General features: G+C 46.0%; 1 protein-coding gene across 11 annotated transcripts in view; it reads left to right on the plus strand.

The window, feature by feature from the left end:
- Positions 1-20660, plus strand: part of UBR4 (ubiquitin protein ligase E3 component n-recognin 4) — a 2329353-nt gene that overhangs the window by 216296 nt on the left and 2092397 nt on the right. For all 11 annotated transcript variants that reach the window (XM_078642504.1, XM_078642505.1, XM_078642507.1 and 8 more), the window contains exons 12-13: positions 2705-2804; positions 2894-3031. In XM_078642504.1, the coding sequence (XP_078498630.1) occupies positions 2705-2804; positions 2894-3031 (238 nt within the window). The remainder of the gene's footprint in view (positions 1-2704; positions 2805-2893; positions 3032-20660) is intronic.

Below are 20660 nucleotides of genomic sequence, written 5' to 3' on the forward strand. Positions count from 1 at the left end.
ACCAGGGGGATTCAAAACTCAGCGAAGAGGCTGCAGCTGGGTAAATATGCTAACTTAAGTAACGGGTTAATAGTCGGTATAGGATGCTGGCTTAGTATATAGTGCACACTTAAGTGATTCACCTTGCATAATCCATGCAACTCTTGAGGTGATTTTAGTGGACTTTGATAAACATAGAAAGCTCTCCAAGTGGTATCTGTGTAAAGCAGCCTTCATGCTTATCTTGAAGGAGTGTTAAGCAGCTTGTTTTACCAGTTTAGTCTTATAGTGTCATTTAAATGAAAAAGAACCACAAAGTGTTTAAAATACTTCTATTTATTACACAACACTCACTAACACATTTGTATATCTCCTACCTCGAGATATCCACACAATACACAAGAATACTTCAAATGGAATCAGTTAAGTAGCACAAAATCCAGTTGTCTCTGGGGGGAGGCCAAACCATATACCAACAAAGTGGAATGCAAACGGCAAAGGAGAACGGAACTTGGACCAGAAGACCCAAAGGAGCCGGTGTCACAAGGAACCACTAAAGGTAAGTAGCCAGGAAACCCACAGAGACTGTGTGCAGAGTGGGAACACAGCTGTGTGACCAATGGAAGTCAATGTAGAAGTCGCAGTTTTGTAGACGAAGGACCCTTCCCAGAGGACCTTGAAGAATTTCCTTGAAAGATGTAAGGCTGGAGAGCCATCCCACCCGTGGATGCCCAGGAATCGGGTTACTTACACCAGGGAAGCCCAGATGCATAAGGGTGAAGACATCTGAAATCATAGTTTTTACAATGTGCTGAGCATGGTTCTAATAAAGAGTTTAAACAAAAATTGAGTTTTTAAACAGGAATTGAGACCCACTCTTGCCCCTCCGCCTTTGGCAATGCTATTAGTGAGCTAAGAGGCTTGTCAGGGATCATGTGAACCCTTTATGTGAGCTAGATTCCTATTATAGACTAGCTGTACCCCGCCACGCGTTGCTGTGGCTCAGTCTGGTTAAATGGAGGAGAAAGAAAAGAGTAAGCGCACGTTTCTAATATGTTTAATTTCACAATGCTTGTGGGTATACAATATGTTTTTGTGACTATTGTCTCTATGCCTCCCTTGTAGTTGTTGCGCAGCAAGCAAATCGATAGGGTCTGTTCGTCCTTTCGATTAAAAATATGCGCGTATTGGACACACGCTAATGTTGCAAAGTAAACCAACTCCTTCCCCCCTCCCTCCACCCATTTCCCGGACTGCTATCCTGACACCAACTGTCCATCCTAATATATGTAGACTATTGTCTCTATGCGTCCCTTCTTAATGTTGCAAAGTGAACCAACTCCTCCCCCGACTTCCCGGTCTGTCCTAATGTTGCAAAGTGAACCAACTCCTCCCCCCTCTCTCCACCCACTTCCCGGTCTGCCATCCTGACACCAACTATCCATCCTAATGTATGTAGACTATTGTCTCTATGCGTCCCTTCTTAATGTTGCAAAGTGAACCAACTCCTCCCTCCACCCACTTCCCGGTGTGCCATCCTGACACCAACTGTCCATCCTAATATATGTAGACTATTCTCTCTATGCGTCCCTTGTAGTTGTTGCGCAGCAACCAAATCGGTAGGGTCTGTTCGGCCTCTCGGTTAAAAACACGCGCATATTGGACACGCGCGTATTCAAATTCAACGATGTGTATATATAAACACGTGCTTAATCAAATCCAACGTTGTGTCAAAATTTCAAAGCAATCTGTGAAGAACTTTCGGAGATTTAAGATTATGAACAAACGAACATTAACATTTTAATGTGTCTGTTCGGACTTTCGATAAAAAACACGCGCGTATTCGACACGCGAGTGTTTGAATCCAACGTTGTGTATATAAAAACACATGCGTATTCGAATCAAACTTTGTCAAAATTTCAAAGCAATCGGTGAAGAACTTTTGGAGATTTACGATTTTGAACAAACAAATATTTACATTTTTATTTATATAGATGGGGCAAATATTTAGTCTATTTAATCAAGCAAATCTTTTTTTGTACCTCAAAGGCTGAACTCTCATTTGAATGTGCTCTCAAATGTGATAATGAAGAAAGGTGGCTCTATAAAATAAAATATTTGCCTAGTTCACACAATTTGAGACCAGTTTATTGGTTAAGTGCATTGCAGTTAGGTCGAGTAGGCTTTTCAAGTGACTACACCTACAGGGCTAGTAACATTTTTGTTTTTTCGAGGCCTGCCATCATGCTATGGCTGCTGTAGAACGGTGGCTCATGTATGCATGAGCCACCACTCGTTTCGAGCATACAAGTCCTAGCACTTTTTTGTGATGCAATTTAAGATTGAAATTTTCTTATTTTTTTACTGATGCTGAACAGCATCCTCAAAAAAGCATTTGCAAAGGTAGTAGCTCTACATTGGCTAAGCCAAAAGGTGAGACCTTTTTTACTTGTATTTCTTGCAACCTCTATCAGAGCACATTTCTAGAGTGTGTTTCAAAGATTGGTAAACGATGATTGAGGTGGGATTGGTATTTTATGTTGTTTCATAGGTGTGTATTCTAGTGTGCATGTATGTTTTGTACTGACGTCACTCTATGCTACTGGATTGTTTACAGAAGTTGTGTATTTTCTGGATTTTGTGGTTCATTTACAGGAGTCTCAACAAGGTGGTGATGGTTCTTAAAGGTTAATGCTTGCCTCTTTTAAAACATTTTTCTGTTTAGACACCAGGGCTTTGGAGTGCTGTCTGTGGTGCTTGCAAATCATGCCATTAAACTGCTCACATCACTCTTTCAAGACCTGCAAGTTGAAGCTCGACATAAGGTGAGTGGTTACTGTCATGTCACATGGTTGTTCTTTGACTTTACAGATTGGTCAGTATAATGACCTCTGCTATTATTCCTTGTATCTAGGGTTGGGAGACGGATGGACCCCCTGCAGAGCTCAGCATCATGGCACAGAGTACATCCATTCAACGGATACAACGCCTCATTGATTCTGTGCCTATCACCAACCTTCTTCTAACTCTCCTGTCCACATCCTATAGGAAGGTGAGACTTGCTGGTACTATTTGATGTATTTTCTAAGTAATTCTCCATGCCTAAATCAGATACTAGGATCCAAAACTTTGCTTGACTCAGGTAGCAAGATTCCTGGAATCTTATTCTGATTAGTAGATAGCCATTATGGTTAATTTTTTCTGTGCTGATCACTAAAAACTCCAGCCTTAAACAAATTACTACCAGGACTTTTAATATGTATTCCCTGCCATTTGTATTTCTGTAATTCACAACAAGTAATCGTGTAATGTGGCCCTACACTACCATTGAAGAGTTCTGTTGGAATCATAAACCACAAGGCTGAATGAAGTGCAGTTAGTAAATGTCACCATAACCCTGATACATTACCATAGGTCATAGTACATGTGCTACTAATTATGTATTTTTATTTTTATGTTTATTGAATGGCAGGCATCTTAAAAAACGCTTGTGGAAAAATACCAAGAACAGTAATTATCTAGTTAAAAGTTTTAAAATTCTAAAATAACCCACACAGCTGTGTCAAAAATAATTTTGCCTGTAGAAGGGAGAGATTGTTGAATCGGCTGTCTGTAAGATGAAGCGAACAATGGTCACTGATTGTAATTCTGATGTTCAGGTTTTGTTTACCATATGTGATTAGAAGGTTGGTGAAACAGTTGATAAAAATAATGTAAAATCACCCAGGCATGTTATCCAAGTATATATTTACTAAAAATATTAGTTGAAACAATGTTAGTTGGAGAAGTGGATATAACACAAAACAATTGCAAAGTTAAATTTAAGGAACTTCGTTTTACTATTCTCCCACCTGTGTTGATGTATGATAGTGGGCGTGTTGGCTTATGGTGTTGGTTGTATGGCTATGTGATTGAAACTCTGTATCATGTTGTGTGTGTTGGTCTATGATAGACGTCTGGAGGGTTGATTGTGTGTGTGTGGCATAAGATGTTATGTCATTGTGTGATCTTGGTTTTATAGAGGAAAGATGGTTTTATCAACATGATTGTGTCATCGTATGCTGGTGGCTGTGTGGGCATATAATGGCAAGTATCTTGTTAAATTAAGGTGTTTTCAACATGAGGATGATAGTGTCAAAGTATGATGGTAGATGTGGTTGCATTTGAGGGTGGGTGTGTTTTCTGGTAATAGTGGTGATGGAGGTGGTGGTAATGGTTACAATGGGGGTGGTAGTAATAGTGCTGATGGTAACAGTGATGGTGGTGGTGATGAAGCCCAAGAGCAGGGGTGTGCAGGTTTGTGACATCCTAGCGAAGGGTGCCTCTTTCTTCGTGGGTTCTCAATTGCTTCCTTTAAAAGGAGAAACTCAAGATACTCACCCTGGCCCAGGTCTTGTCTGCCCTAGACCATAAAGACTGTATGGTGGCGATGTACCTGAAGGAGCCCTATTTCCATATTCCCGTCTTGTCGGTCCGAGTTTGCATACAGTTTGTGGTAGGAGGAGCATTTCCAGCTCACTGTGCTCTTCTGTGGTCTCACTAGCCGCCCTTGGGTGTTCACAAAAGTGATGGCAGTAGTGGCAGAACATCTTAGTAGGTCAGGAATGCCAATTTTCTCCTACCTTGATGACTGCCTGTTAAAGCCAGGCTTGCCCTAGGCTGTGTTCAACCACCACCAGACTACGGTGAACCTCCTGTCCCCTTTGGAGTTCACTATAAATGTGCCAAAATCACACCTGACCCCTTCTCAGAATCTCCCTTTCATTGGAGCCATTCTAGACACAGTTCGGTTTCGTGCTTTTCCCCTGGAAAGAGACCAGGACATTCAGGCTATGACCCTGATCTTTCAGCTCGGTCCTGGATTTTAATGAGGTTGATTCGTGCTTCTGAGATGCTGGGACTAATTGCCTCCTGTATCCTGCTGGTTGAGTTAGCCAGGTGGCATATGCGGTCTCTGCAGTGGGATCTGTAGTCTCAGTGGCCTAACATCAAGAGCCCACGTCCAGAATTTGGAGGAGTCTGCAAAAGATCTAAAGTGGTGGCTACTGGACTGCACTTGGGTCAGCAGAAGACCCCTCTCCCTTTCCCACCCAGAGCTGACAGTGGTGGCTGATGCATTGCTTCTAGGTTGGGGTGGCCATTTGGGAGAGGTGGACATCCCAGGCGTCTGGTCTCCGGCAGAGTACCAACTCCATATCAGTCTTCTGATGCTGAGGGTCGCCTGCTTAGTTCTGAAAGTTTTTCTACAGTCCATCATCCATGTTTGCTACCACCAAGAGCGTGCAATGTCCGTTTTTCTGCGCTTGAAGTTTCCAAGGCGTCTCTTTCTTGGAAACGTATTCCTCCTCTAGGGGAACCACGGACTCCTGTATGCCTTTCTGCCGAAACCACTTCTACCCCAAGTTCTCAAGAAGATCTAGACAGACAGGGGCCAAGTCATTCTAGTGACTCTAGACTGGGCACGGAGAGTATGGTATTCAGAACTCCTGGGCTTGAGCATCTGCCCTCCAATCATGCTGCCCATCTGGGAGGATTTACTGTTGCTGCAGAACAGTCAGGTTCTCCACCCCAGCCTTTGCAACCTCAACCTTCATGTGTGTTTGTTGAGCGTTGACAGCTGAACACCTTTTCTCTTTCTCTGGAGGGGGGTGATGTCCTTTTGGTGGCCCTCAACAGAAACAATATACTCCTGTCGTTGGGACATAAGAGGAAATGGGGGGTTATTATATGGTGTGATTGTGCAACCTCACAATGTAAAGCATTTAAATAACACCAAAACAATGAAATGCAAAATACAGGAGTATGAGAAAGTGCCTCTTTTGACTTGGTTAGCCCCCACGTTTTGCCTGGTTTTGATTCTTGCGCACAGGGTTCCTGCCAACCAGGACGACTGTGTCAGTGCTTTTTCCCTTAACATACCCAAAATTGGTACTACTGCCCCCTGTAAGTTACTAGTGAATGGGACCCTGAGTATCTATGGCTTGGGAGCTGAAGAGGGGCCCCTGGAAACCCCTTCACTAGGACCATGCCACTGCCCTTGCAGCTTGCATGCCCTTTTGAGGTGAAAAACAGTCATCAATGCACTGCCTGTAAGTATAGGTAAGTCACCCCTCTAGCAGGCCTTGCAGCCCTAGGTAGGGTGCGCTATACCACAGGTGGCTGCATATCAGCATGAATAGATATGCCCATACAGTACTTCAGTCCATTCTTAAGTATTGCAAGTGCCAGGTAATCCATAAGGAGTACATGGGCTAGAAACTCGACAACTCGAGTTCCCCAGCACCATGATGGCTTCACTGTAACCAGGAGTGTTTGATACCAAACAGCTCCTTGTAATAAATCCACACTGATGCCAGTGTGACATTTATTAAAACATGTACTCAGAGGGCCCCTCAGAAGTGCCCCATAAAAACCTACCGACCCTGGTGTGGGCACCAACTGATGTTAGGCAGCCTGCCACACAGACACACACAAACACACTTCTGGGCCCCTGAGTGGAGAGCCTCTGTTCACCTGGGACCAGAAACCATGCTCATCCTGGCAAAATGTGTCACACCTCCTCCCCTAGGATGGTCCAGTGCTCGTAGGTGAATCTTCAACGGCCCGCCGCATTTGTAATGCGACCCCCAGCTTCTGCTGCTACCAGCAGATGGCAGCCCTCAGTTTACACCCCCACTTTGGGTGGAAAAACTGTCAGGAAAGCCTAGAAGAATTGGAGGAGTGCCCACCTCTGCCCACCCCACCAATAAGATGGAGGTGAGGTGAAGCACATCTTTCAGTCCCCGCCATCTTGATGATTGGGAGACCCCCCTCCAATCAAGGCTAGGTCTATGCCCCCTCCTTCAGGAGGGTCGCATGATTGAGGTTAAGGTGCCCATTGGCCCTACCTGCTACTCCCCTAAAACGCCCCTAAATTTAGTATTTAGGTGCCTCCCCTGCCCTGGAAACGAAATCTGCAATGACCTAAGGAGAAAGAAAAATATATATATACAAAAGAATATGGCAGTGCACAGCTGGATTTCAATTCTTTTTTAACGTCTTTTAATCCGTGCTCCTAGGGATAACTCCCCGCTCGGGAGTAAACAGTATTACATAGATGTAGCACCGACACTGGTGTGTGGGTGTCCCCTAGGGCACTGGTGAAGGTGGGCTGTTGAACAACAGCAAACTTTTCGGTAAATTTCAAAAAGACGCAAATATATTTGCTTGTCATTCAATTTTAATCATGACGAATCCAATAGAGAGTTACATTATCTCTTGATACTTCAATGACGTGATTCACAAGATAGTGGTATTTACTAGCTATCATAAATCCGATATTCAATTCCAATGCATTTCGGCATGTGCCTTCATCAGGGGTAATCTTGCAGGTGTGACCAGGAACTATGGGGAAGGGCATTTCAACTTAAAATAATGTCGCAAAAGGGGAAGGATCACAACTTGTCTCTATCCTGTTCTGTACCAAAAGAGCCCTCAGGAAATTCATCCAGACAGACAGCTCAATTACTAGAAAATCCCCCAAATTACATCTAGGCTATCATCCTGCCTGACCTTCCACTTCAGATGATTACATTTGCTGGAATGTTGATTTTAGTTGTGAATCACGTCATTAAAGTATCAAGAGATAATGTAACTCTCTATTGGATTCGTCATGATTAAAATTGAATGACAAGCAAATATATTCGCGTCTTTTTGAAATTTACCGCAAGGTTTGCTGTTGTTTAACAGCCCACCTTCACCAGTGCCCTAGGGGACACCCACACACCAGTGTCGGTGCTACTTCTATCTAAGGAGAAAGAAGACATCCCCGCAGAGAAGACTGAAGATGACTGTCTTGGTATAGGAAGCTAGCTCTGTATATACTATACCAAAATTAGGTATAGTGTGCACAGAGGCCAGTGGAACCCCTAAGGTGGGCAGAGTTAAAACTAGAAGGCACCTTATTCTTTATTTGTGGTAGTGTGGGCGAGCAGTAAGGCTTTTTCAGATGGTAGTGTTAAGCATTTGTTGTACACACTCAGGCAAGAAATGGCACACACTCAAAGACTGAACTAAGACCAATTTGTTTGTATAAAAAATATTATTTAGTTATATTTATTTTCCAGAACCAAGCAAGCCTGGTACAGGTAAGTGTAAATGGTACTTTTCAAGGCAGGTTGAACAATACAAGCAAGCTGCTACAGGTTTGTAAATCTTTTCAGTACAGTGGAAATTATGGGTAGATTACTTTTGATTACTCTTCAGATTACTTTATGGATTACTTTTTCTACTCAGTGTGATATGCCTAGATATCACACTGGGAAAGAAAATATCCAGACAGTGCTCTGGAATAACTCAATGCACTACGACAGGCGTCGACGACGCTTCAACAATTATGAACAATAGTCATAAATATAATTATTGGCTCAATACATCATAATCAGAACAGCATCAAAAGGAAACATAAACAGTACACAAAAGCAATTCACAAAATAGCACGTCTTGGTGTCTTGTATCTGAAGAAGTTTAATTCACATTCTTCAAGATGAGTGGAGTAGAACATATACATAGTGCTTCACATCAGCATCCATACGTTTTAACATCCAAATGCATTTCGGGCATAACGGGATAGCCCTTCATCAGGGGAATCTATCAACAAAAAACTTAATCTTAGTCATGAATTATAATGTTACACAAAACTCATCAAAAAGGGTAGAGGACCCTGCTCGATATGAAAGCAAAGTGGCCAGGCACAGGAAATGTGAAATGTACCTCCACCAAAAGAAAGGAGTGCAAGTGTATTAAAATAAAAAATAGGGCTAAGAAATGACAATGCAGTACAGAACATGACCATGCATTCAAAACCATGCTCCCATCAACTACACTGTGTCAAGCAGTGCACCACCTCCAAAAAAAAGAGCATAATCCTCAAAAACTCACTGGCAACCAAGAACTCGACGTCCAATGTATTCCAAAAGGTCACTACAAACGTGAAATCTCAGTATTACTAAAGTTGAAGAGAGGGATATCAAACAATAACGAAAGTACCGTAACAAAGGTAAATGACTAGTACTCACCACCAGCATTAGGTGTTGGTGTCTTCACTGTTAGCGATGAAGTTCGTGAAAGGGATATTATCGTGCGACGTCAGTACAAGAGCGAGCTGGCAAACAAAAACCGAGCGGCAACGTTAACTAGCTGTACCATTAAACACAACCTTCCTCTGAGCTATAAATTCCATGGCAGCATACGCTTACCTAAACAAGACTCTCAGCAACTCCGTAGACACCGGCAGCTCGAGGCATGCATTAGCGACCACGTGAGTGAATGCAAAACGCTGTGTTTATTGGAACCAGTAGCAGTGATCTATTAGTAGAAGGACTAAAAAAACATCGATCACGACTTGGTGGCCATCTTGGAGTGGTCTAAAGAAACGAACCTACTAAGCTACTCAATGTGAACACACTGGGACATTTCCTAGAGAAAAGGTAAGTAAAGCAGTTTTTAGTTATTTGCAGTTTTTCAAGTTCTCATACAAAACCAACTCCACACATAAAACAATTTTCAAGGAGAAATAGTCAATTTATTCCTATGGAGAAAATGTGGCTATCGGTCAACAGGTAAGTACCTGGTGTAAGAAAGTGGCTCTGTATATTCTGCACCAAATTAAGGTACAGTGAGCACAGAGTCCACAGTCCCCAGAGGTTTGGCAGAGGTTAAGTTAGATACAACCTTACTCTCTAAAGTGGTTGCTTGGTCTAGCAACAACCCCCCCTGCTTGGTCTAGCAGTAAGGCAATATCAGAGGACAGTGTAAAGCATTTGTTGTACACACTCCGTCAGCAAATGGTCTCACACACTCAAGAACTGAACTCTAGACCAATTGTTTTGTATAGAAAAATATATTGTTTTATTTTAGAACGACAAGTAGGTATAAAAATACTTTCTCAGAATGAGATGCTATAGTTGAATACTTTCAATAAGCAATAGACTGTTCGAGGCATATGGGCTGCAGATCACACACTAGTAAATAGATCGCCATCTGGTGGTGGGCCCGGATGATTACATTCTGTTTTCTTGGAAGAGTCTTTGTTTGGTAGATGACTCCTCCTGTAGAGCGTAGTGCGCATGGGCTTCGACTCCATCTTCAGATTGTTTTTTCCACCATCGGGCTCAGATGTGTTTATCGTTCGGTCCCGTTACCGATCTCCTTTCAACTTCCAGTCCTCCATCATACCATCGGTATCGTCTTCGATCGTGATTTCCTATTACCCGCGTCGAAGGAAGGTTTGCACTTTTCGATTCCAGCGCTCGTCCGGGCCGTCGGGCCCCACTGCGCCATTGGGCCTTTGGCTCATGGAAAGAACACCCTTCAAGAAGTGCCCTCAGTGTGGACACAAATCTCCCCACACTTATCTACGTGGGGTGTGCAATCTGTGTTTGTCCCCAGAGCACGAGAGTCGAGATTGCCAGGCCTGCACTTCTTTCCGGTCCAAGAAAACTATCAGAGACCGTCGAGCTCAAAGAGTCATGGCGCAGTCTTCTTCATCAACACCAGATCTCATCATAGACGAGGCTCCAATTGATCTAGAGTCCGAAGAACAACAGCAGGACGACGTCGTTTCTGAAGCAGAGGATTCAGCTTCCGGAGCCGAGGGACAATCAGAAGATGACGATCTTCTTCCAGCTGGTCAACAGGTCGTGAGTACAAGCGTCGACCCTGTTCACACCCCCATACCGGGCCAGGCTTTGGTTCCACTTCCACCTTCGGGTCCAGGTGCACACCGACCAAAACGATCCGACGCCCCACCTTCCGGCTCGGCAACGAAGAATCCTAAAAAGCCTCTAGGCGACTCGGGCTCAAGTCAGCCAGCCGGTCCCGAAAAGGAGAAGGTCCTTAAACCAAAATTAATTCCAGCACCGAAGCAACCCTTGGTACCGAAACCGGTCAAGCCGAATACAAGCTCTGCACCGAAAACAGTTCCCAAAACCGCCGAACTGAAGCCAACTCCGGTACCGAAACAAGTCGACTCAGTCCACTTCGGCACCGAAACACACTTAGGCACCTAAAGTTGTCGACCCGAAACGTGCTTCGGAACCAATAATTACGGATCCTAAAACATCTGATCCGAACAAGAGACACACCAAGAAAGATTCTGACCACAAGTCTTCGGAACCGAAACCAAAATCTGCTCCAAAGACTGTAATAGATACTGCAAGACCTTCTAAGCAACTCTGCCCCAAACAAGACAAGTCGGTGCCGAAAAAGGATAGTTCCCCAGAAGAGCTTTTCCACCCAGATCCAAAACAAAAGACTCTTCTTATTCATCCAAACACTGGACATATAATTACAGTGCCTGAAGAAAGGAAGCTGGACCCTCCCATAAGACCTCCAGTTCCTCTCAAAAAGCATGCTCAAACTTCCCCCCATAAGAATTCCTTCACCACTGCCAGAGATACCACTAGACATTTCCCCTGCACGCTCACCATCCATCACGCACAGCACTGCACCAGTAGAGGATGATGAGGAGGAGGCTAATTATTCAGAGGGGGTAGAAAATGAGCAACCCATAGATAACACAGATGACCTAGACAATATTCCTGGCCCATCAGATGATCCCTGGGAAGATTATAACGCGACAGATGCCCCAGATCTGCCACAAGATGACGCATACCCTTCTAGGCCATCTCCTCCAGATGACACTATAGGGTTTACTCAACTCATTCATAGGGCAGCCACCTTTCATGGGGTAGATTTACACACTGATCCAGTAGAGGAAGACTTTCTTATGGATACATTACTACCATCACACAAGACCCCACAACCACATTACCAATGCTTAAGGGAGTGGTGAAACACGTACCAGAGGTGTTCAAAGACCCTGTCCGAGCCAGAGTAATTAACCCCAGATTAGAAAAGAAGAATAAAGCAGCTCCAACTGACCCAGCATACATCAAAGGCCAGCAGCCATTGGACTCATTAGTAGTCTCAAATGCTAGGAAAAGAGCTAACTCGCAGACAACAGGGGATGCTCCACCCCCTGATAAGGAGTCCAAACTTTTAGAGGCTTCAGGAAAACGCACCACCTCACAAGCAGCCAATGTCTGAAGAATTGCTAACACTCAAGCCCTATTAGCAAGATATGATCAAGCTCATTACGATGAGCTAGAAATAATTATGCAACATTTGCCAGACAAGTATAAGGCCAGGGCTTCTGACTTAATACAAGAATGCAAGGTCATTACCAATACCTCAATACGTTGTGCTTTAGATAGGCTAAGCAATAAATACAGGCGTACTTTTACATAGGCATGCCTGGTTGCTCATTTCTGGATTCAAACCAGAGGTACAGACCAGTATCCTTAATCAACCTTTTGACCAGCAACATCGTTTTGGTCCTACAGTTGATAATGCACTGGAGAAAATGAAAAAGGATACGGACACAGCAAAATCCATGGGAGCTTTACAAACTCAAACTCCCCAAGCGTCCTTTCGTCGCTCCTCTTACAGGGGCGCCTCCAAAGGTTTTCAAACCGATTACGCCTCCTCTTCTTACAACACGCCCACCCAATCTTCGCCCAATAGAGGTTACTACAGAGGAGGATATAGAGGTAACAACACTAAAGGTAGAGGCAAAGGTAACATCACTCCTAAGCAGTGATTTCCCCCCCCCCCCCCCCCAGACCATTCCACTCCTGTCGGGAGGAGATTACAACAGTTCCTACCTGTCTGGAACTCCATCACCACAGACAGGGGATTAAGACAAATAGTTCAGTCAGGTTATTGCCTCGAGCTCACTTCCACTCCTCCAACAATATCACCCAGACAGCGTGCCATGTCACAGGAGCATCTCTCACTCCGAAAACAAGAGGTTGCCTCTCTACTGCAAAGGAATGCAATAGAACCAGTCCCAGTACACCATCAAAACACAGCAGTTTACACCCTGTATTTTCTTATCCCCAAAAAGGTCGGCTCGCTCAGACCTATACTAATCCTGAGACCCCTAAATCTTTACATACAGTCCGACCACTTACTTATGGTCACATTACAGCAGGTCCTTCCTCTGTTAAAACAAGGCGACTTCCTTGCCACCCTAGATCTCAAGGACACCTACTATACCACCAAGCTCACAGAAAGTACCTTCGGTTCGTACTAAACGGTCAGCATTACCAGTTCAAGGTACTCCCTTTCAGAGTAACTACAGCACCTAGAGTTTTCACAAAGTGTCTAGCAGTAGTAGCAGCACACTTGAAGGGACAACATTCATGTCTTCCCATATCTAGATGACTGGCTAAAAAAAAACAAGTCATACCAACAGTGCGTGCAGCGCACACGTCAGACCATCTGCCTGCTACACAAGCTCGGCTTCACAGTAAATCAAAATAAGTCCATTCCTGGGCACTGTAAGTGCAGTGATGCCATTAAGAGTATATGGTGCTGGGAGATCGACATTACGAACTCCACAGCACCATAATGGCTACACTGAAGACTGACAAGTTTGGTATCAAACTTCTCAGCACATTAAATCCACACTGATGCCAGTGTGGGATTTAATGAAAAATGCACCACAGAGGGCATCTTAGAGATGACCCATGAAACCTAACCACAATCCATGTCTGGACTGAGAGGCTGCCTTGGCTGCCACACAGCAGACATGTTGCTGGACCCCTGGGTGGAGAGCCCCCCGTTCTCCTGGGCCTGCAACAATGCACATCCTGCGCGAGGTGCTAGGTCTCCTCCCCCAGGATGGGCAGGGGAAAGCTTCAAAGGCCTGCCGCCTCTGTGAGCTTCTCCAGACCATTTGCTGTACCCAGCAACTGGCCCTCACCAGTCCTGACCCCCATTCTGGCGGGAAGACTAATGGGAAAAACTACGTCAGGAAGGGGGGTGTGCCAGCCTGTGCAAACCCCACCCCTCAGGTGGGGGAGACGAGGTGAAGCACAACCCTGGGCTCAGGCCATCTTGAAGATGGGGAGCCCTGCCCAATCACAGCTAGGCTCCTGCCCCCCTCCCACAGGAGAGGAGCAGGCTAGAGGGTGTACCCACCCCAGGACAGGGACCCTTTGGTCCCTGCCCTTGCCCTTGCCCTACCTGTAACTCTCCTAAATTCAGTATTTAGGGGCTCCCTGAACCTTCCTTCCTCAGATCCCGATAAGAAAAGAAGATCATCAAGAAGAAGACCAACCATGCAGCTGCTAACAGGACGACCCCAACTGACTTGGCCCCAGCCCTACCGGCCTGTCGATCCTGGAACCTGCTCCTGCCTAATCCCGCAACTTCTGCGGACAGCAACCTTGGGACACCCAGAGAACCTGCCTGCCTTGACCCTCTCGAAGATTGGGACTCCCATCAGCAGAGGCTCTTCGCAACAACCCTCCCTGGTGCCAGCCAGGAAGCTCTGGACCAGCCCACTCTGCACCCGCCCGGCCCGTGCCCGAGTGATCCAAGACCACGAGGACGTCCCCCCCGACGACTGGGACCCAAAGTCCAGTGCCCAAAGACTCTCCTCGACGAACCAGACAACGCCTGCAGACTCAGAACTAGGGGACCCCCAACCGCGACCAGGTGAGGGAAAGCTTCTCCGACCCCCAAAGACACTGCTGCACCCGGCGCCCTGCAACCCCCTGCCCCTTCCTTTGCGGTACCTACCTGTGCTCCAAGATCCCAACTTACCTCTCGAAGTGGTGGTCGCCCCTGAAGAGTCTCCGTCCCCGAGCCTGCAGCCTTTGTTCATCTTTTACCTTTCCCATTGAATAACATTAGGTGCCCGACGGCTCAAAAGCACTCTGCACCCAGCCGCCCAAGTGCCGCTGGCCGTGCCACCTTTGTCTTATTCTACTTCCCCCTTTGCCCTGAGCAAGTGACCATGAGCCCAGCTTCCACAGCCGCGTCGCCTGCTTACCAGCAGCCACCAACTGGAGGCCCCCTGCCCTCATTGGATAACCTTGGGCCTAACTACCTCTGCTCCCGGCCCTCCCTGTGCCGCTGAGGGTGAACCCTGTACCTTCCTGACCCTGGGGGACCCCTGAGTCTATGCCCAAAACTTTAACTTCACCAGTCGAGTACTCGCCTGGAAACCGGTAACTCACTTACCTGCCATTGGATAACACTGACTGGCTTGACTCGAAAAATTTTGAAGTTTTGGAAACTTTAAATATTCATATAAAATCACCTGAATTCCGAATCCCGAAGTACTCACCTGTGATCAGGAGAGAAGCCAGTACTGTACCTTGTGGCACAGTACTGAACCGCAAAAGTAATCCTTACCGGGTTTACTAGTAACTTGTTTTTTCTCCATAGGAATCCATTGTCTGCTTTTCTGTGAAATTTCTTCTGTCTACTTTTGAAAACTTGAAATATTCTTTAAAAATCATACCAAATACTGAAACGTAATTACCTACCTGTTTTAAGTTGAGACCCCAGTGCTGGACCTAGTAGCCCAGTACTGGATTACAAAAGTAACGAGATCGTACTTTATCTGAAACCTGAATTTTCTCCCATTGGATTACATTGCCAGATTTTCATTGAAAAGTTTCTACGTGTGAACTTTTTCAAACCGCTTTATATTCTTGAAAAATCACTACAATAACTAAATCATTTATACCAAATTGTTTTCAGCTTAGACCCCAGGACTGAATCTAGGATCCAGTCCTGGAACTATCAAAGTAATCTACAAAGTAATCAACTGTACTTATATGATGAGAACCCATTGAGCTCCATGCTAAAGTGTGTTTAGAATTGTGTTGCCTACTGCAACCCCTGTACCTATTGTGTTCACAAAGTTTATTGCCTTTCCGCAAAGTACTCATCTGAGACCTCTCATATTGAGAGTAGTATATTTTGATACCTGTTGGTTCTAGAAATAAATCATCTATATCTTTGATATTAAAACAATTGGCGTGGAGTTCAGTCTTTGTTTGTGAAACCTTTTGCTGACTGAGCGTGTACAACAAATGCTTTACACTGTCCTCTGGTACTGCCTTACTGCTCGACCAAGCTACCACTTTTGAGAGTAAGGTCACACCTGGCTTTAACCTCTGTTATACCTCTGGGGTTTGTGGACTCTATACACACTGTACTTTATTCTGGTCCAGTATATACAGAGCCACTTTCTCAGTTACCACAGAGGAAGAGGACCACGAAGAAGGGGAACTAATGAAGCCCCACAAGGAATGGGATGACTATCTAATCCTATCTCCAGCATCACCCACTCAAGGGCCGGCGGATTCTCCACCAGTGGATATTGGTGGATTCCACAACTTGATGGAGAGAGCTGCGAAAAGATTTCAGCTGCCAATGAAGACCACTCAGACAGAATGCTTCCTCTATGACCTTAAAGAGCCTTATCATAAATCAGTTAGATCCATACCAATCATCACCCATGTATGGGACAAAGGCTTGAAGGTGATGATGACTCCAGCGACGGTATACCTGTGCTTGCTAGATTGGGCAAATCCAGGATGGGCAGGGTCCACGAAGCGGAAGATTCAAAGGCTTGTCCACTTCGTGAGCTGCCCCAGTAATTTTCTGCTCCCAGCAAGTTGCCCCCACTGGTTCTGACCCCACTTTAAGCAGTAGAATCGGTGGGAAAACCAAGATAGGAGGAGAGGTGTGCCCCCCACTTTTTGCCTGATACCTGATGCACTTTTCCTTGGTGTGCCCTGGGTCCCTGCCAGTCAGTTACCCAGGGCCTGTGTTCCTTCCCTAAAAACTACACTAAAGCCTAAACCCAATTGGCATCTCTGACCACAGGTCAGCCCCTGGTAAATGGTACCCTAGGTACCCAGGGCACTGTGATCAAAAACAAGAGAACCTCCCCTAGAACAAAACATATAATTAGGTCATCACTCTAATTTCTTTCAAAATATCATCATTGTCCCATACAGAGAGAATTTATTTGAAAAACATATATCTATTTATTGATTTTTTTTCCTTTTTGAAAAAATTTTCATAGATCCAAAGTATACAGTAAAGACATCAATATATATACATTCTAATTACATTTCAAAATATATGTGAAAACACCCTCTCATAGCTCCAATACATCCAACACTATCACTCCCATCCAAACCATCAACAATCATACCACTAGACACTATATACAAAAAACAAATAATCACAAATAATTAACATTCATATATATACAAAAGCCAAACAAACAAAAAACAAGGAAAAAGGTGCCGACGCGCGTTTCGGAAAAGGACTGATATCCACCAATCCTTCGTCAGGGCGCAAATAAATATAGACAAATTCTTCAGTATCTTCTCTTAAGCATTCGAAGTATATCGTTGCATTCAAATTTGAAAAATTATTCTATCATTAAATTAACATGATGAGGTGAACTCAGGGTTGTATCTTCACATCTTTACATATAGTCTTTATGGAATTTCCCTATATCCATCCAGGATCCAAGGAAGGTAGTCCGAGAACTGAATGTGATAAATGCAAGAGCCTTGGCTCAGAATCGTGAATAGATTAATCACGGGACATAAAGGAGGATCCGAGCAGTCATTTCACTCTGCAGAGTTTAGTTAAGAGGCAAAGACTCCTAAGAAATGTCCAAGCAGTTTCAATTCCATAACGTGAGAATGTAGTTCTCGGTGAAGGTAACAAAACCAAATGAAGGTTCAGCCAGCGGCATAGAGGCAGGGAGGCCCCAATTAGTTAGTAGTCCCCCGACGATTAAACCTTCCGTAGCGAATATAAGTAGCATGCCCTCCTTGAAACACGTCACAGAGTGGGTACCGCAGAGAAGATAACGCGAACCAAGCTGTGACCATAGAAGACCCCTAAGGGCTTTAGCACTTATTGTGCCACCCTTAGGGGCCCTGTACCCTGAAACCCATACACTTTCTTGGTAGGCTGAGTGTCTTGGCACAGAACTAAACTGAGAGTAGACATGGCAACATCCCTGTCTACTATGCCCACAAACACACTGCCCTGGCATACATGAGTCACCCCTCTAGCTGGGTGCCCTATGCCAGTGGTGTGGGCACAGGTGCATGAGCCCTGTGCCCCTACAGTACCCCGGACCATTCCTGGGCACTGAAAGTGCAGTGATGCCATTAAGAGTATATGGTGCTAGGAGGTTGTCAATACGAACTCCACAGCACCATAATGGCTAAACTGGGAAGTTTGGTATCCAACTTCTCAGCACATCAAACCCACACTGATGCCAGTGTGGGATTTAATGTAAAAAACACTACAGAGGGCATCTTAGAGATGCCCCCTGAAACCTAACCAACTACCAGTGTCCTAACTAAGAGGCTGCCTAGGCTGCCACACAGCATGTTGCTGGACCCCTGGGTAGAGAGCCATCTGCTCTCCTGGGCCTGCAACAATGCACATCTTGGGACGAGGTGCTAGGTCTCCTCCCCCAGGATGGGCAGGGGGAGCTTCAAAGGCATGCTGCCTCTGTGTGCTTCTCCAGGCCACTTGCTGTACTCCGCAACTGACCCCCACCGGTTCTGTCCCCCATTCTGGCGGGAAGACAGGTGGTAAAAACTAAGGAAGGCAAGGGAGTGTGCCAGCCTCTGCCAACCCCACCCCTCAGGTGGGGGAGGCGAGGTGAAGCACAACTCCGGGCTCTTGCCATCTTGAGGATGGGGAACCCTGCCCAATCAGAGATAGGCTCCTGCCTCCCTCCCACAGGAGAGGAGCAGGATAGGGGGTGTACTCACCCCAGGACAGGGATCCATTACCCTATCTATAACGCCCCTAAATTCAGTATTTAGGGGCACCCTGAACCTTCTTTCAGGAGATCCAGATTCCGAAACAAGAAAGAAGAACAAGGAACAAAAAGACCTGCCGTGCAGCTGCTAAAAAGAGGAAGACACCCACTGATTTGGCCCCAGCCCTACCGGCCTGTCGACCCTCGAACCTGCTCCTGCTAAACCCTGGCTTCTCCGTTGGTCAGCAACCTCAAAAATCCCGGAGGACCTGACTGCCTTGTGACTCTGACTACCTGCGTCTTTCCCGAGCAGTGGTACTGCTCAAAGCAAGTAACATGCCCTGGCATCATCTTGGAACCGCGAACCCTGAACACTCTGCACCCACCAAGCCTGGCCTGTGCTCGAGTGAATCAAGACCACGAGGACATCCCCCCCGGCGACTGGAACCCGAAGTCCAGTGCCCAAAGACCCTCCTCGACGAACCAGACGACGCCTGCAGCCTCAGAACCAGGGACTCCCTACCGCGAGCAGCTACGGGTAAGATTTCCTGATGCCAAAAGACACCCCTGCACCCGGTGCCTCACGGCCTCCTGTTCCCAGCTCCTGGGTGTCCACCCCTCCTCCAACTTCCCAACTTACCTCTCGAAGTGGTGGTCGCCCCTGAAGAATCTCCGTCCCGAGCCTGCAGCCTTTGTTCACTTTCCAAGATCTCCATTGAATAACATTGAGCGCCCAACTGCTCAAAAGCACCCTGCACCCAGCTGGGCAGTGCAACCTTGGTCCTAACCTACGTCCCCATTTGCCCTGAGCAAGTGGCCAGGAGCCCAGCTCCCACAGCCGCGTGACCTGCTTGCCAGCAGCCACCAACCGAAGGCCCCCTGCCTTTCATTAGATAACATTGGGCCTAACTACCTCTGCACTCGGCTGCCCCTGTGCCGCTGAGGGTGTACCAACTGTACCTACCTGACCCTGGAGGACCCCTGAGTGTATGCCCAGAACCTTAACTCTGCCAATCGAGTACTTACCCAAAAGCATATAACTCACTTTTCTTCCATAGGGTAACATAGACTGGTTTCACTTGAAAATTCTTCTAAGTGTGGAGTTTTGAAACTTTAAAATATTCGTCTAAAATCAGTCAAACCACAAATTCCGATTTACACGCCTGCTATCAGGAGAGATCCCAGTGCTGGATCTTGATGCCCAGCACTGACCCTGAAAAGTAATTACAACTGTATTTACTGCGAACTCCATTTTCTCCCATAGGAAACCAATACTCTGATACTGCCTTACTGTTCGTCTAAGCTACCACTTTAGAGAGTAAGGTTATATCTAACTTTAGCCTCTGCCAAACCTCGGGAGGGGGGGGGGGGAGGGGCAGCCTACCAGAGTGAGGCTTATGCCACCTTCCCACTGGATGGAGCCATGATAGGGGTTGTACCCACCCCTAACCTTTACCTACCTGAAATGCCCATAAATTTAGTATTCTGATGGATACATCTGCCTGTGGATTCCTCACCTTTTGGATTACCCTTTGCGCAACATTCCACGTAAACATTTTGCATAGCTCTCCCACGTCGACGTCTCAGTGGTATGGCTCCGCTCGTGACTCCGTGTGACGGCATCGGACCCATAAGAAGACCTCTCCGGTGTGCTGACCTCAGTTCCCTTTTTTTGTGCGCCGTCGACTCGTAGCGGGATTTCTAGGACTCTCCATTTCTTTGTGGTTAACATTGTTACAGTACTCTGTTATTGTAGCATTGCGATGGCTGCATAGAAAAAGTCTGGTTTTAAACCTTGTAGGGAATGTGGGGGGGCAAATGTCCATAATGGACCCCCATGGTGATTGGTTTAATGCCTGTTGTCGGACTATGACGAGGTATGCCTTTGGTTTTGCTGTATGAACCCGAAGGCCCTCAAGGAGAGGGGAGCGAAGCTGTTCATGGCCTGGGCGAAGAAGCAGAAGAGCGGTCGGAAGAAGACCAAGTCGAGGTTCAAGTCGCCAGCGCCACATACCTCCAAGTCGTTGCAAAA

Source organism: Lissotriton helveticus, chromosome 5_1 (genome assembly GCF_964261635.1).
Source record: "Lissotriton helveticus chromosome 5_1, aLisHel1.1, whole genome shotgun sequence".
Lineage (NCBI taxonomy): Eukaryota > Metazoa > Chordata > Amphibia > Caudata > Salamandridae > Lissotriton > Lissotriton helveticus.